General features: G+C 42.5%; 1 protein-coding gene across 1 annotated transcript in view; it reads right to left on the bottom strand.

Annotated features, from left to right (window-relative positions):
• Positions 1-1141: 1141 nt before the first annotated feature.
• The window catches only part of Atp6v1b2 (ATPase H+ transporting V1 subunit B2), a 22417-nt gene continuing 5641 nt past the window's right edge, over positions 1142-17917 (bottom strand). Inside the window, exons 2-14 of the mRNA XM_005370884.3 lie at positions 16487-16542; positions 12545-12643; positions 12017-12110; positions 11806-11883; positions 11080-11219; positions 10731-10832; positions 10324-10421; positions 9648-9771; positions 8154-8304; positions 6373-6455; positions 5897-6001; positions 4431-4560; positions 1142-2412 (exon numbers count right to left, since the gene is read on the bottom strand). Coding sequence (XP_005370941.2) covers positions 2273-2412; positions 4431-4560; positions 5897-6001; positions 6373-6455; positions 8154-8304; positions 9648-9771; positions 10324-10421; positions 10731-10832; positions 11080-11219; positions 11806-11883; positions 12017-12110; positions 12545-12643; positions 16487-16542 — 1400 coding nt within the window. The 3' untranslated portion in view covers positions 1142-2272. The remainder of the gene's footprint in view (positions 2413-4430; positions 4561-5896; positions 6002-6372; positions 6456-8153; positions 8305-9647; positions 9772-10323; positions 10422-10730; positions 10833-11079; positions 11220-11805; positions 11884-12016; positions 12111-12544; positions 12644-16486; positions 16543-17917) is intronic.

Raw genomic sequence — 17917 nt, 5'->3', positions numbered from 1 at the left:
GGTGAGTGACTGACGGGAAGACACTTCTTACTGCCCCACACATGAGTCATGAAGGCCCTTGCTGCCAGGAAGGGCATCAGTGCTCCCTGAGTGTGAGATGGGTGTTCAGCCCTGAACTGGAAAAACGGTTTGGTCTAAATTACTTTGGCTATGCAATGCCACTTTTGTTGTTTTAAAATGGCAGCAAATAAAACCATTTCCTTATACTTACATTCTTATGCAACTTCCTTCAAGAAGTGCCTTTGTTGTTCTTTATTGTTCCTGTTTTATTGAGATAATATAGCCCCTTATATCAGTCTTGAATTTGAGGATGACTTGGATCGCTGATTCTCCTGCCTGTCAGGACCTCACGCTTGATCCACCAGACCGGCCTACTACACTGTTTTGATATCTTCTTTCTATTGAATGGAGCCCACCGCCCGCAATCAGCCTTGGAAGACTTCAAAAGCAGACTGCCCTGTGGACCAGACACTTTAACTACCCACTAGCACAGGAAAGTAGGGCCTCAGTGAGGCACCAATGACAATAATCTACAAATGATCTTTCATTCACACGACGTCTCCACTGAGCAGCAGTCAAGATACCCATCATTTAAATCTGATTTAAATTTAAAAATTGAAAGAGAAAGTTCCCTTAGAAATGTTTATATCAAAAAAAGAAACCAACCAGAAAGAGTGCTACTTAACCACCCAGCCCTAACTGCTGCAGAAGAGTGAATCTGTCTTTATTTATTTATTCATGTATTTTATGTATGAGTGTTTTGTCTTCATACACACCAGCAGAGGGAATCAGATCCATTACAGACGGTTGTGAGTCACCTTGCGGTTGCTGGGAACTGAACCCAGGACTCTGGAAGAGTAGTCAAGTTCTCTGAACTACTGAACGATTTCTCCAGGCCCAGCCTGAGCCAATCTGTCTTGATAAAGGTCCACTAACAAATGCAGGCTAAGTGCTGCATGGATAGGACTCTGTAGTTGTACTCACGGATACCTTCTCACTCAAGCCCTCAGGAACATGAAGTATTTCATATTTCTTACACACACCAACACAGACCACACTCATACAAAGGTCACAACCATGAAGACTCAAGTTACCCACTTGCTTGCTGATGGTCCCCTTCTGATGAGAAGACAGTCATTTCAGGTAACTTCCATTTAATTTAGCATTTATTTTCATTTATAACGAGATGTCACATTTTCTACATTAAAATATAATCATGCTGACCCCCCCATCCCCTCAGAGAAAAACAACTGGAAGATGAAATGCACAGAATGGGGAAGGTACTGCTGTACCTGAGAACACAGCAGAGACTCAACAGCAGACATGGCAGAGGCACAGACTATAGCTAACGGCTCACACCAGGGAGGAGCAGGAATGAAGGAAGGCAGAGCTGGGTCAGAGAGCCTGGGATTGAACAGAATTGAAAATAACAGCAAACCCAAGGGCAAGCCATCACCATCTTCACGCCCCACCCCAGGATCGAGGAGGCAACAGAGACCTGAACCACCATAAACACAGGGTGAGGATGGGATGTAGGGTTTCTCTGAACTGTACCCCAGCTTTTTCTAAGTCTCAATTCCATGACTGTAGCTCAGTGGGAATCACCAGCACAAGACACGTCACCACTGCCAGGGTGGTCCCAACTGTGCAATGTTGCATGATTCTGGGTGAGCCACAAAAAAAGATGCCACACAGGAATTCCAACTCACAGCACTGGCAGAAAGGAACTCGTCTCATAGGAAAGCACAAGCAGACAGTAAAACCCATCTGCAGAGCGGAGGACAGACCCACAGGCACACCAGCACTCCAGAGGGAAGGCTCAGTCAAGAGCCTCATGGTTTTTCTGAACGGAGAATTCTTCCAGTCTCCACCTTGCCCCTAAGTTTGAGACGGAAGCATTTTAACTTCAAAACAGTGATACTCTTAAGGGGGTTGAGAGGTAGGGTTTGGGAGACCCAAACAAGACATTATTAGCAACTAGCTCTCCACTATGTACAAATACATACATCAGAACAAACTTCATGCCACCCCTCTGCTCCTTTAAAGAACGCACTGAAGGTGAGGTTTTCAGGGCAGGGATCTTCCATTCTGATAGCAGTTTAAACCTTGCAACACTGGCACAATAGTTACCTAGCCTTTGTTTCTAATTACAGAGTAACGGGTAAGTAAACTCCCGCACAAGGTGGGGACGGAGGAGTGCAAAAGGAATCAGGAAACAGAACCAGTACTTCACAAGAGGGTCACGCCAATCACGCCACACGAGCAGCAGTAGCTAGTGCTTTGCAGAGTCTCGAGGGTAAAATTCGCTCAGGGTGCTCTGAGGGATTCTCTTCAGCATTTCTTTGGGGAAGATTCGGAGCAACTGCCAGCCAATGTCCAAAGTCTCATAGACAGTGCGGTTTTCATAGGGACCTAAAATATTGACACTGAATTAATGGCAAAGCACTTCCAATTGGCCAGCATTACTCAGTATTCTGTCTACGAACTAGCAATCAGGCAGGCATGAAATACAACAAAGAAAATATGAGTTGGACTCAAGACTGGATGTAGAAATGAGGATACAAAGTACCCCAGAGATGAGAGGTAAGGAGAGGCCCAAGGGCAGTGTGCATGCTGGTGTAAAGGGTTGAGCTGGACAGAGACAGACAAGTAAGATCCTTAAACAACGAATGCAATGACCCAACATTTTGTTCAAAGATCAGCAAAAAGCAGACCAGGACACAGGAGAAAAGCTAGGTTTGCAGGAATCTATAGATATGAGAAAGTCTCAATGCCACAAAGCAGATATATTACAGGTCAGAGATTTTCAAAACATTTACTTTGAAACAGACTCTCATTGAGTGGCCCAGGTTAGCTCCAAACTCCACCTCTTAAGTGCTGAAATTATACGCCAACCAAATTTATTTTGTTTAATATAGTAGAATTAAATCCTGCCCCCCCCACCCCCCAAATCTTCAACCACAAGATTAAGAGTGGCTGGAGTTCTGGGTTCCTTTCTCTATAGAACTTTACCATAGAACTTTTGTAATGGAAGGAAGGGAGGGAAGGAGGGAGGGAGGGAGAGAGGGAAAGTTCCAATAAGACCAACGGTGTAGTTCAGTGGTTAAGCACTTGCTACCATATGTTGGCTCCACTTATAACCCTCAAACAATTATGCCATTGTGTGAGGTGATATCAAAAATAATGAATGAGCCGGGCGATGGTGGCGCACGACTTTAATCCCAGCACTCGGGAGGCAGAGGCAGGCGGATCTCTGTAAGTTCGAGACCAGCCTGGTCTACAGAGCTAGTTCCAGGACAGGCTCCAAAATCAGAGAAACACTGTCTCGAAAAAACAAAAAACCAACCACAAAAATAATGAATGCATAATGCAAGTAAGAGTGCACAAATCCTACATGTATCACTTGAGGTGTTATCTCAAAGTAGCATACCTATTTTAACTACCCCTCAAGGACAGAGTATTTCTAGCCTTAACCCACATGAGCCATGTAAGAAAACCCTTGTAGAAGAGAGACAACCAATAAAATGATCAATAGTTCCCTGAGCTGTGAGTGGTGGAAAGCTGGTACCAATATGGCCAAGGATGATGGGACAAGGCTTTGGAGGAGGGCCTGAAACCTCAGCCCCCGCTACAGCCCTGCAGCTTCACTGTGTCCAGTCCCACACCTATCGACTGGGGCAGAACCAGCACTTTAAGAAGCTTGGCTGATACAAAAGCAAATCAAAGTTTGAGAGAACTACTGAACAAAATATTGTAGTGAGAATACAAACTAGATTAGGAAGAATACTACAAATGAACTCTATCTGATCAGCAGAGGATAAGCAAGGCTAAGAATGCTGCCCAGCCAAGTGGACTAGTGAGCGACAGAACACATGGTGGGGTAACTCTATGGGGGAGTTGGAGGAGAACAGAGGTGGTAGATATGTATGATCTTAGTTCACCTCACACAGGAGATTCTCAAAAACAAAAACACAACATGCTGAGGCCCAGCAACTGAGATAAACTGCTGGGAAAATGACCTCAGCAGACACCAAGAGCACACAGGCCAGAGTGTTGACAGGCAGGAAGGTGGTCAGCTGGGGAAAGTCTCATTCTGGTCACTGGGTCCTAGGCATTGGAACATGAAAAGACATGCTTATAGCAGGTGAGTTGTGGGAGCTTGAGAGAAGGCAGGGCCACAGACAGCAAACTAGAGCCCACAGTACAGTACCAGTCAAAGGTCAGGAAGAAAACAAACAGAACAGCAAAGAAGGTGGTTGGGCTTTGTGAGATAATAATTAGAAGTTCCCTGAGGACGTGCAGAAGGCAGAGGGAAGTCAGGCCTTAAGACCTGGAGGAGTGTCTCATTAGAGAAGAAATGCAGACACCAACGTGAGCACTTAGGTGTTTAACAATTCTGAACTGTTTGTGTTTGAAGGGAATCATCTTACCCTGAGAAATGAAGTTTTTCTCAAATTTCTGCAGAAATTCCAAGTAAAGAAGGTCATCTGAGGTCAGGGCTTCTTCTCCCACCACAGCTTTCATGGCTTGCACATCCTTACCAATAGCGTAGCATGCATACTGAAGAGAGAGAGGACATGTCAACAGCTCAGGATACACAGTCCTGCTCTACCACAGAAAGCCCCCAGCAAAGTACACTCATATTTATTATAGTACCCCCAGAAAGGGGCCAAAAGACTTGCAATGTACGGACATCATCCACACTGCAAATATATACTTCCTCGGTATGCCAATGAATTGACAGTGGATAGAGAATACACAAGAACCAAAGAAATTTCTATAGGCCTTCTTCAAATTCCTGTGATTTCACAGGCCTGCCATTTCTACTGCAGTCAGATATTTTGCTTTCTTTTTGATGTACAACCTATATGGACCTTAAGGAGTTCATAGAATAAATTCAACTGTTAGCTTCAGTGTTCTGTTGGTTATTTACTTAACATATGTTAAGTAACAAATATGAGGGTATCCAGGCAGAAATGACTAAACTGGAAGATTCAGTAGCAAGTGCCTGTACCCACTGAGCCTTGTTACCACCTGTCCCCCCCCCCCCCCAATTTCTGTGGCCTAGAAAGATGGCCCAGCCCAGATGGCTATTCTTGTAGAGGATCCAGGTTCGATTCCCAGCACCCAGACAGCAGCTAAGCAGTTTCTGTAACTCCAGGTCCAGGAAGATCCTAAACTTTCTTCTTGTCTTGGGCACTGCATGCATGTAGTAAACAGATATTCATGCAGGTAAAATACCAACACACATAAAAATAAATAAGTAAAACAGATAAATAAATAGGGACAGAATATTCAATAAAATAAATTTAAAATTTTAGAAATGAGTTACAAGCTTGGTAATTTTCTTGTTGCTATTACTGCTTTCTGAGATAGTGTCACTATGAAGTCCACGCTGACTTCCAATCTGTAATTCCTTAGCCTCCAGAGTACTGGGATCACAGGTCTGACACCACAAGCTGCCCAAACCTACTGGGTTGTTTGGTTTTATTTTTCAAGGATTTTATTTTATATGCATGAGTGTTTTACATGTATGTATTGATGCAAACCACCTACAAGCCTGGTATCCTCAGAGGTCGGAAGAAGGTGTCACTTCCCTAAACCTGGAGTTACATATGTTTCTGAGCCATCATGTGGGTCCTCTTACAAGAAAAACAAATACTCTTAACCACCAAGTTATTTCTCCAGCCTCCAAGTCTGGTATTTTAATCTTGATTAGTATAGTTTATTCTTGTGAAAAGAGTTGCTTTGTTCCAATGAGGTATTATTCTGTATTAAACCAACATTGACATTCTCCTTGGATGGGAAGAAAACTGAGTGCTATTAGAGTTACGGGCAGGACAGCAGCAGACACAGAGAAAGGCAGTCTCAGCCCTCTCCCCAGAGAAGCACGTACCAGCTGGTTAGAGACATCAGCATGGTCCTTTCTGGTCATTCCTTCTCCAATAGCCGATTTCATCAACCGGGAAAGCGAGGGCAGCACATTGATAGGTGGGTAAATCTTGGGTGGAAAAGAAAGAAAGAAAACAACTGTACGCAAAAATCCCATAAAAGTTGATTTTGGAAATGTTACAAAGCCAGCAAAAATCCTGCTTTTATGTTAGTAAGATTGATACCATATACTGCTGTTAGTATAGAATTCCCCCCAAAAAAAGTTCCTTGAGACAGCTGATCCCATTTAAAGGTACAATAAATAAAAACGGTAATTCTTAACTCTGGCATTTTGCCTACTACATGATTTTAGCTTACAGAAATGACATTTTTTTTTACAGCCACATTAAAACATCAAGCTGATACTTAAGAAGCAATCAAGTCAGCAGACTGTAACAAGTGGCTTCAAGCTCACAGCACTGTTCAAGCGTCAGTCAGTACCTGTCTGTTGTGCAGCTGTCTGTCCACATAGATCTGCCCCTCAGTAATATACCCAGTCAAGTCAGGGATGGGATGAGTGATATCTGCCGGAGAAAGACATCAGGATTAAGCACATGGCTATCTCATATGGCCAATCTCACAAGAAGAGAGTCTACATTACCTACCCAGCTCTGCTGCAAGAGCTCCAGAGAATCCATCTCTGGGATGATGTTATTTGTGCTGTCTAACACAGCAGTGAGATGGTTAGCTTTAATTGTCAACAAATACAACAAGGGAAGAGAGTCTTGTTGGGTTGGTTTGTGAGCATTATCTGTGGGGAATTATCTTAGCTAATTAACTGATGTGAAGACAGCCCACCATGGACGAAACCATTCCCTAGGCAGGGGGTGCCATCCAAGGAAACAGTGGAGGTACGGAGCACCCTTGTCCGTTTGAAGTTCCTGCCTTGACCTTTCTACAACAATGGACTGCAACTTGGAATCATAAGCTGAAAAATGGCCCTTCTCCTTTAAGGTGCTTTTTAATCACAGGATTTTGTTGTTGTGCTTCTTTGAGACAGAGTTTCTCTGTGTAACAGCTCTGGCTGTCCTGGAACTCACTTTGTAGACCAGGTTAACCTTGAACTCACAGAGATCCACCTGCTTCTGCCCCCTGAGTGCTGGGATAAAAGGCGTGCTCCATCACTGTCCGGTTTATCGTGGTGTTTTATCACAGCAAGATATGGAAGCGAATGGAAAGGCATTTGCCACACATGGCTACTGAGTACCTGAATATGGCTAATAAAACTAAAGGGTTTACTCTCAAATTTCATTTTCATGAAGTTTAAACATCGGGCAAGGAGCCTAGCTGTTACTGTAGTAAATGGCCATTTCCCTTGTCCAGTTACAACGGCACCAACACGTGTTGCACACTATGAAGTAAACACTTGCTCCTAGTTACGTGCCTTCTTCTGCAAACATAAAGTCCCATCCTAAGCACACAGCTCTAGGCCAATGTAGGACACAGGCATGGCAGTGGTGCTCAAGCAGCACCCAAAGATTCAACAAGCAGTAAGCGTTTAACCCCAAAACGCCCCCTTGTGTCCCAAGCAATGCAGCACAACAGCTGCTGTGGCTTACGAATCCAGACTATGAGCGTAGAGTACCAGTTCCTAACCTAACAGTCCACTCCGCTCCTCTGTGCTCAACACAGACCAGAGACACTCTGAGGCATCCAACAGTGCTCACCAGGATGAGTTAGTTCCCAAATTGCCTCATACAAGTAGCTATTAAAAAGGACATATGGACAAAAACCACGGCGGCAGAGCCCAGTCTAAGCACACCCAACCTTGCTGCACGGTGCGGTAGGCTTGCACGGGCCTGGGACAAGCAAGCTGCTTCTTGCCCAAACTGGGGTCAAACATCTCAAAAATCTTTACGTCTATGATCTTCACTGCATGTTTAACTGCTGAAATGACTGTCTCACAGGAAATCCAAGCAGCTTACATTAAACAGAGACAAATTCTTCATAACTAAAACTGTGCTCTGAAAACAGCAGACATTTGAAACAGAACATCATAAATGAAAATCTGAAATTCAAATTACAAAGAAAACTGCCTTTCTTACAGAAAGTAGTAAGGATAATTAGGGATGCTCTTCAAATGACAGTGTTGTTTAGTAGGAGCAAACTGACCTGGCCAAGCTGTCCTCTGATCTCCCCTGGCCCACAAATCTCTCTCACACACATGCACACACACAGATCAAAAGTGATATAGTCTGGTATAATCAAATATGCAAACTTACCATCATTGGGCATGGTGAGAATAGGGATTTGAGTAATGGAGCCATTTCTACCCTCCACTCGACCAGCACGTTCATAGATCGTGGCTAAATCAGTGTACATGTAGCCTGGGAAACCTCGCCGACCAGGAACCTCTTCCCTGGCTGCTGAAACCTGACAGAGTAAGAAAAACGTTTGGCTAGATCGTCTGTGTGGGTCAGAGCTAGACCCTCTGCCTCAGTCTTTCTTATGCAACTCCTAACTGGGAGTTGGGGGGGGGGGTGTCTCTGCCCTTTTCCTCCAACTAGGTTGCTTCATTCAGCCTTGATTAGAAGGTATGTGACCAGTCTTATTGTATCTTGTTAGGCCATGTTCGATGGATTTCGGTCTGCCTTTTTTTTTTTTTTTAAAGAGAAACAAAGACAAGTTGATCTGGGTGAAGAGGGGAAGGACTGGGTGGCATAGAGGAAGTGGAAACTGCGGTCAGGAGGTAAAGTATGAGATTAGAATAAAAGTTAAAAAAATGTTGGCTTCAGTATTCAACAAAATATTAATTTAAGTGGTTATAAATAAAAACGGTAAGAATTAAAAAGGAACACATACCAAGAATACATGGCTTACCACATGACTCACACATTAGTCAAACTTCACAACAACCAAACAAAAAAGTGTATCCCAAATTTACAGTCAGAATTGGGTCTCAGATAAGTTTCCCATGATCAAAAAAACCAGAGCCCAGCTTAGTGACGTGTGTCTACAATTCCAACGGTCAAGGCGAATATCTCAGCCACAGTCAGTCACGGCAAGACTGGGCTATCTATGAACCTGACCACAGAGCCAGGAGTCTATCCTGTCTTCTTCGGGACACACGTATGGGAATGTGGGTACCTGCATTACTCCACCATCACAAGCCCTCAGAGCACTTGGGTGGCAAAGGCAGGTGGATCTCTGTGAGTTCAAGCCTGGTCTACAAGAGCTAGTGCCAGGACAGGCTCCAAAGTGAAAAAGAAGCCCTGTCTTGAAAGACAAAAACAAAAACAAAAACTATATATATATTTTTTAAATCATTAAAAACAGAGATTTGAAGGGTAAGAGCTGAGGTCCTGGGTTCAGTTCCCAGCACCCACACTGGGAAACTCCACTTCCAGGGGATCTGATGCCCTCTTCTGGCCTCCATGAGCAAATACATATACTCAAGACAAGCCAACAGACAAAATTTTTTAAAACTGGGGAATCGTCACTAGCTTGTGGGGCTTTCTTACTTCTAGGACCCTTGGGATAGTAACAATGTGCTAGGCAGGCTATTAATTTTAATCTTACCTTCTAAGATTCCCAGGTTCACAGAAAGAAAAAAACTGTACTGTCTTTTCTAAGAAAGATAATCTACAAATCATTCAGGAACAAGCTCAAAAACATGACTAAAGAAAAACAAAAACTTACAAAGGGTCAAGATAATCCTACGAATTGACTCATTTTGTTTAACTGAGGGGAAAAAAAATGAAGAAAGGAAAAGTTACCTCTCGAAGCGCTTCAGCATAAGAGCTCATATCTGTCAGAATGACCAGGACATGCTTCTCACACTGGTAAGCCAGAAACTCAGCGGTGGTCAGAGCCAGGCGGGGAGTGATGATTCTCTCGATGCTGAAATCAAACAAGTCCCAGGTCACTCAAAAGCCATATCCAAAACAATTCTGGACACAACAGCAATTTCTCCTTTGAAAGTCCTATAAATCCGGGGGCGGGGGGAAGGGGGAGACACCCAATTATTACTTTGAAGATGCCTCTGTAGGCAATTACTCTGTGTACTCACTGAATAGTAAAGTACCACAAAGTTAAATCATTTTACAAATGCTTGTCATTTCTCAGAGCTAACGTTTCTCAAAACTGACAAGGGGTGATGAGAAGAGGGGCAGGAAGAAACAGGTGACATATTTCCCGTGTAAGAAGAAAAGGTTATTTATTGATCATCTATGATGTCTGATGTCATTTAACAATCCAGTCAAGTATTACTGGTCACTTTATAAGCTTCAGTGTCTATGTTAACTCCGTCTTGACTGCAAAGCGAATCGAGAAGCAGACTGGAATTCAAATATAGGGTTTCATCAGTGAAGAGGATCTCACTGTGACATTTACTTCCTTAATTCCTTTGATCCCCATCTTCTCAAACAGAAAGAAGTGACCATATTTACTTACGTTGGGTCATTAGCCAAGTTCAAAAAGAGGCAGACATTGTCCATTGAGCCATTTTCTTCAAAGTCAGATTTGAAGAACCGGGCTGTTTCCATGTTTACCTAAACATCAATGACTTCATCAGTGCTGGGAGGAGAAAATTCTCATCATCTAGTTTTGATGAAGGCCAAGTTATGAATCTAAATTGTTCTTTCAAAAATTCAAGCATCCATTTTTATTCCTTTTTAGAATGTAAATTGGAGTAAAGCACTTTAGGTACACAGAGTATTACTAATTTTCTGTCACATGTGAAATTTGATTCCTTCATTTTGCTAAAATGCCAAGGTGCACTGTCTCTACCTAGGAACAAAGTCAACGACGTATGTGTAGTTTATAATCTTATATTATTCCCAACAGAATACCATACTTACCCCCATAGCAGCAAACACAATGGCGAAATTTTCTTCACTGTAGTCCACTACATCTTTGGATTTCTTTACCAAACCAGCCTGGCGACAGATCTGAGCGGCAATCTGTTGAGGATAAAAAGAAACAAGCAGTAACTATAATCATATTCTGACAGCAAAGCAACTCATCCTTAACTCCTGAATACTTTAAATACTCAAAACTCTGTTATTTTTATAAAGATACAGAAGAAGTGAGAAAGCAGACATACAAGCCTGAATTGGGTGACTAGTTAATACCAACTATTTGCCAGGTATGCCAATGCATCTATAGATTTTCCCCGTGACATGACACAGCAAGTACCCTAGTTCTCACCTCATTGTGTGGCAATCCAGCAGCAGAAAAGATGGGAATTTTCTGTCCCCTAGCAATACTGTTCATGCCATCAATGGCAGAAATGCCCGTCTGAATCATCTCCTCTGGGTAGATCCGACACTGAGGGTTGATTGGCTGACCTGATGTATTCCAAAAAGGAAAGGCGTCAGAATGTCTACATATTACTTGTGGATAAAATGAAAAGACCCGAGCTGTGCTGTGGGACAACGCTCTTGTACCCTGTACAGATTTGTCACTTGTACTGGTAATAAAATGCTGATTGGCCAGTAGCCAGGCAGGAAGTACAGACAGGGCGACCAGAACAGGAGAATTCTGGGAAGAAGAAAGGCTCCGTCAGTCTGCAGTCTTCACCAGACTCAGAGGAAGCAAGATGAGAATGCCTCACTGATAAAAGGTACCAAGCCAGGTAGCTAACACAGAAAAGAATTATGGGTTAATTTAAGATGTAAGAGTTAGTTTATAAAAATCCTAAGCTAATAGGCCAACCAGTTTATAATTAATGCAAGCCTCTGTGTGTTTCTTTGGGAGTGAATGGCTGCAGGACTGGGCGGGACAGAAACCTCTGTCAACAAACCATACAATGAATTTCTCTGTACTTAAAATTATTTACTTGATATGATACCATAACAATTATTCTTTCTCTAGCAAGGCTCCCAATTGTCAAAAGTTGTTTTCCCCAGCACTGAAATCCATCTACTACCCTACCCATGATGTCAAGGAAGTCTTCAGCCAGCACCACAGGACCTCGGTCAATGGGTTTTCCTGATCCATTGAATACCCGACCTACGCAACAGCAAAAAGAGAAAAGAGAGTAGATCCTGACTTCCAAATCCATATTTTATGTTTCCAGATATTATATAAATGTGTTTAAAAGGAAACAGATCTGTGTACAGAATAAAGAGTGATGTCCACTTACCAAGCATATCCTCTGACACTGGTGTCCGGAGAATATCCCCAGTAAACTCACAGGATGTCTTCTTGGCATCTATACCTGATGTCCCTTCAAATACCTATGAAGAAAAAGAATCAACCAGAAAGGAAGCAGAATTTAGGTCAGGGACACTTAGTAGGCCCAGGGTCTTGCTTGTGAGCTACAGGTGTCAATTATGCATAAAAGTGATGGTTGAAAGAAAGAACAATGAAAAAGAAAGAAAATTTGAAGATTTTTGGTCATCTTATAATATCTAAAGAAAACTTAAGATCTGACCACTTTTAGAAATTTCACCTACCCTGGCTGTAGGCTGTTTTTTAGGAAACACGTTAAGAAACCTCTCTTTTCTTGTAATAATATTAAGAACTAGGAAATGTAAGGAAAAAATTCCAAAGAACTGAGTTGGGTATCATTTTGATAGCATCCAATTATCAGTGAATGTGGCTTTTCATCACTATGTAGTTATGGAACATGATGTGTTTTTGATTAGGAAATGGCTCAATGGATGCTCACCTGAACCACTGCTTTGGAGCCACTAACTTCTAGAACTTGCCCACTTCTTTTTGTGCCATCCGGTAACGTCAAGTGGACAATCTCAGCATATCTGGGAAACTAAGCAGGAAACAGTGAAGGATTAAGAATCAGCATTCTATACATTACCCAAGACACTCTATGCTTCTCTACCTCACTTTGTCTGTGCACTTTCCCACCTTCCAACACAGGGAGTGGAATCTGGGTCCCTACAACTTATATTTACTGGCACACAAAGTGGCACACTAGTACAAGCTACAGAGAGGAGGGCATTATCTTGCAAAAACACAGCAATTACATTTATCAATTTTCCTCTGGGTGTATATCTTAAGGCTTTGAGACTCCAGAAAGATTACCAATAACAATGTCTCTTCCACTCAAAGTGATGTTCATTTTCTGGGCTATGTATACCTGTACTCACCTAGGCCTCACATGAGAGGAAAAAGAGAAAATGTTACTATGTAATGTTACCATCAGACTAAGATAATGTGTAAAGTATAAACTCAATCTAGTCTAAACATATATATCATTCTATGTAAGAATGTATATCTCTGAAAGATTCCCTCCTACTCCACATACCCATCTAGCCTTATACTGCTCATTTTTGAGATGGGATATAATATAAGCTGAGCTGCCCGGAACTCACTATATATATTATTGAAGATGATCTCAAACTCCCAAGCCTACTGCCTGTACCTCCTTAGGGCTGTACATGTAACTGGCAAATTGCACCATTTTCTGCCCAATTATTTTGTAAAGGTACCAGATTAACTCACAGTTCCCTTATTAGCACACAAAAAAGAAAAAACAAAACAAAACCAATATGCTTCTCCCTCTAATTTTGCCAATCTTCTACCTTCTTACTCATTTGTGGTTTTATAAAATGTGGATATTAATCCTCTTATAAACAATGTCTTAATTCTGCTTATGGCATCTTCTATCTCACAAAAGTATGTATTGTTATTCTTTTATATTTTATTTAGGAAAACCTTCAATCTGATAGTCATAAAGGGGGGTTCAGTGCTATCTTCTGATAGGCTTCTAATAGGCTGATGTCTCACTTAAGTCCACCTGGATTTAATTTTCTATTTATTTTCCATTTTTATTTGGGAAATGAATGCTCTAACATTTGACTAGCATAAATGTTTCTCACAATGCCCAATTCACCATGCCAAAAAGTCATATGTGCCAGATATAATCCCAGCACTCAGAGGACTGAGACAGAAGGAATGCAGTTCCAGGCCAGAGTTGGCTAAGTAATGAGAATGTGTCTTGGCAGGGTGGTGCACACCTTTAATCCCAGCACTCTCCCAGGAGGCAGAGACAGGTAGGTGGGTCTCTAGTTCAAGGCCAGACTGGTCTACACAGAGTGAGTTACAGGACAGCCAGGGCTACACAGAAACCCTGCCTGGGTGTGGGGGAGGTGTATGAGTCTGTCTCACGAAAGGCAAGACAACCAAAAATCATACGTGTGCAGTTGTTTGAGTCCCATATCCTTATGACATGGACAGGTTTATCCCTTTTCTAATTACCCATGCTTCCTCACCCTTTCTCTGACTGTTCTAGCTGTCAGAAACAATTATTTTACAAATCTGACTCTACTCACCCAGTCAAAGTTAAGTGGAATCACTGAAAACAAATGAAATTTCTGGGTATTTGGAGTCTTGCAGGCCTTTCTGTGAGTCTCACAGTGTTCTCTATACAAAGTTATGTCTAGCACAGTGGCTACATTGGTTTCCGTAAACTGACTCTTCATTACTGTGTCTAATAAATAGTATTGACTTAAGCTTTTATGTAATCTCATGGGGAACAATGACAGCTGCTATTATTCCCATCCTTTCCCCTCTTGTTCTTTCCCCATTGCTTGCTAAAGTCAAATACAAGGATGGCAGCAATGGTGACGAGCATTCTCATCTTACTCCAGGTCATTTGGTCATTTTTAACTTTAGGTCAGGTCTTGGCCAGAGCTCCTAAAACCCCTGTAATTTCCTAGGTATCAGGAACAATCGAGAGGAAAGGAATTCACTTCAACCACACTTGGGCCTGCACTTCAGGAGACCATGGATGGTGGCCACTGTCCAAGGGAACCAGGCACCCAATTAGAGAGCTAGATGTTTCAAACACCCATCCTCTGATGTCTGAGACTGACACGGTCAATACAGCCAGTAATGCGATCAACAGTAGTAACATAAAGAATTCTCCATAGAGGTACCGAGAGCTGGGAGTTCTACTGATGGAAAGAATGCAGCCACAGCAGACACACACGGCCCTCAGCTCCTCGGGGCAGAGGCCCTGTACTCAGGAATCTATATATTTACTCATCTGGCTATTCATTTATAGTTTTTAGTAACCTTTTAGAGGAAGTCAGTAAACTAACTGCTCCTACTTTGGATGCGCCATTCTAGCAGATTATGGAAAATGAATAGGGACCCTCTGATTTACAGCCAAGCCCAATAGTAGCTGTGTCTACCTAGAAACCCATGCTGTACGAATGAAGTGGGTACCCCACATGTGTGTAAGCAAGTTAGTGGGGTAAGAAATGAGTCAAATTCCTGGTCTGTGGAAAACCTGAACTCAGTTATTGTGAAGCTGTACATCTGGTGTTAGAAGTACTGAGGGCAGAAGCCAGAAGGAAACAGAGCAGCCTTCACTAATTGAAAACACAGTGTTACTAGGGCAGTGGTTCTCAATCTTCCTAATGCTGCAATCCTTTAATAGAGTTCCTCAAGGTGTGGTGACCCCAACCATAAAATGGTTTCACTGCTACCTCATAATTGTAATTTTGCTACTGTTATAAATCGTAGTACAAATATCTGAATTTACAAGAGTTGGAGCCAGGAGGATGGGTGGGGCTTGAGGTTTCCAGTCCAGCTGAGAAAACTCTTTACAAGATTTCCAACTGGGAAAGACCCAGCATCAAAGAACGAGGCAGAGAGTGACAGAGGACACCTGATGCCTCCTCCTGGGACAGAGGGACGTGGACTAGGTTTACTCTCAAGATTACTCTGTAAGACTCCCTTGTCATAAAAAATATTATCATTGTGATGAAGTTAAAGGAAATATGCACTTTTTCTTTAAAAAATGTTTCTCAATTTATTTTCTGCTTCCAGAGGGTGACATGCTAAAAACATACATGATCATCACTAATATCTGTCAACAAAATAATAACTGTGTGCTTCTCCCAGCCTTGTTGCAACAGCCACCAACAGAAACCCTGGAAAGCACACGATATAAACTTTCTCTGATACATTTCCTTTTGTCTTTCTAAAATAGCTTTTGTTTGTAATATTGTATTTTTTTCTGACGATACTGATTGTAAGAATCTCATGGAATGAGAAACTAGATTCCGCCACTCCTTTCCTAAAGTTAGCAGTAAGCTCATAACAGACACAGAACATGTAAACCAATGATCCCTATGACCAAGGCAGGACAAACTATTCTGTTGATGGTTTTCTGCCACCACTGAGATAGATAATCTGTTCTTGTATGTTCATTACTTGCAAGTCCACATCAGGTTCTCAAAAGTAAATTACACTTAGTTATTCAAGTGTTTAACATTTAGTACAGAGGGAAAATACTACTTTAAAAAGCCTAACACGTCAGGTTTTAACAAAGGATACAAAATGCCACACCTCTGTATAATATCCTTCAGGTTATAAAACACACTCTTTATTTCTGTTTTCCCCCTATAAATCTATATAAAGTTAAACTCTCTCCTCTGCCTTTGAAGACAAGGGACTTGAGGCTGTGAAATGGAATCCACACTAAACCTAGTACTGGAACCCAGTCTTCTGACTTTTGGTCTCTTTCCTACAGAGAATACTTACAGTCACGCCAAAAAATGCTTTACAATTGAGAACACACATTTAAAGAGTAGTAGTGAAATGTGAAGTACAACAGTCAGACCACAATGGACGTCCGTACCTTCACGTGATCTAAGATTACTAGTGGACCATTCACTCCTGAGACAGTCTTGTAGGCTGGAAAGAAAGAGTTGTGTTTAGTGACACAGCACAAGCTGACATGGTGCTCTGGTTTTAACCCCCCACCCCATCTACCTACTAGAACACCACAAAAAGCTTCACAAATTTTTCAATGAGTTTTAAAATACAGCTGCTCCTGTACAACTTTTCAATGCCCATCTTCAAAAACATTTGCCTCTTGCTCCAAGTAAGCCACTGTCCTCAGAGCCCAGGGTACTAGGGAAGCTCTGAGGCTGCTGCCCTTGAAAAGTTCCCTTTTCACGTGGGGTGGGGGGGGGGGTCAATGTGACGGCAGAGGCAGAGGCACTTAGCTAAACAGACAAGGAACCCCTAACAACTTTAAAAAGTAGTGACAAGCTGGGCAGTAGTGGTGCACACTTCAATCCCAGCACTCGGGAGGCAGAGGCAGGCAAATCTCTGTGAGTCTGAGGCCAGCTAGTTCCAGGACAGGCACCAAAGCTACAGAGAAACCCTGTCTCAAAAAAAAAAAGTAGTGACAAAACTCACGGAGAAAATCTGAGGAAACCGTGGAAGGTAAAGTCATACGGAATAATATGACTATGAACAACAGGGACTATGTGGAAAGACACCGTCAAGGAGGAGGCAGGCAATGGAAAACCCCCAGGGGTCAAGGAAGCTAAGTATTCTGGTTGCTTTTTACAACAGGACATCAGGGTGTAGCTCTGGCTGGCCTTGAATTTACAGAGTTCTGTCTCTCCCTTCCCTGAGTGCTGGGATTAATGGTTTGTACCACCTCACTCAGTGAGATAAGTACTCTTTACTTGTTTTTGAGTCAGGGTCTCACTCTATGGCCCAGCCTGATCTTGAACTTGCAGCAACTGTCTCACCTCAGCTTCTCTGGTGCTGGGGATTGTAGGGATGAGTGACCAACCAGTCAAGGAACATATTCTTTAATTTTTTTTTCTTTTAACCTTTATTTTTATGTGTATGGATGTTTGGCCTGCATGCATGTCTGTGTACCATGTATGTGCAGTGCCCATGGAGGTCAGAAGAGTGTGTTGGATCTCTTGGAACTGGAGCTAAGGTCAATGAGAGCTGCCATATGGTACTGGGAATCTTCTGGAAAAACAACCAGCGCTCTTAACCACCGAGCTATCTCTCCAGCCCCTGCCCACCAATAAATAGGCTGATAGCTGTGCAAGCAGGGGTGGGAAAAGACAGAATTAAGATGGCTCAGCAAGTAAAGGCACGCGCCATCAAGACTGACAACCTGAGTGCAAGCTACAGCAAAAAGAAATGTGTCCCAAAAGTTGTTCTCCTAATCCACACATATGCACTCACCCAAACACTTACAAACACACATACAATAAATAAATGAACAAACAATAAACATATGCACTCGCCCAAACAC

Source organism: Microtus ochrogaster, unplaced genomic scaffold, assembly GCF_000317375.1.
Source record: "Microtus ochrogaster isolate Prairie Vole_2 unplaced genomic scaffold, MicOch1.0 UNK89, whole genome shotgun sequence".
Taxonomy (NCBI): domain Eukaryota; kingdom Metazoa; phylum Chordata; class Mammalia; order Rodentia; family Cricetidae; genus Microtus; species Microtus ochrogaster.
The sequence above is the reverse complement of the archived record's forward strand: the minus strand, read 5'-3'. Positions and strand labels throughout refer to the sequence as shown.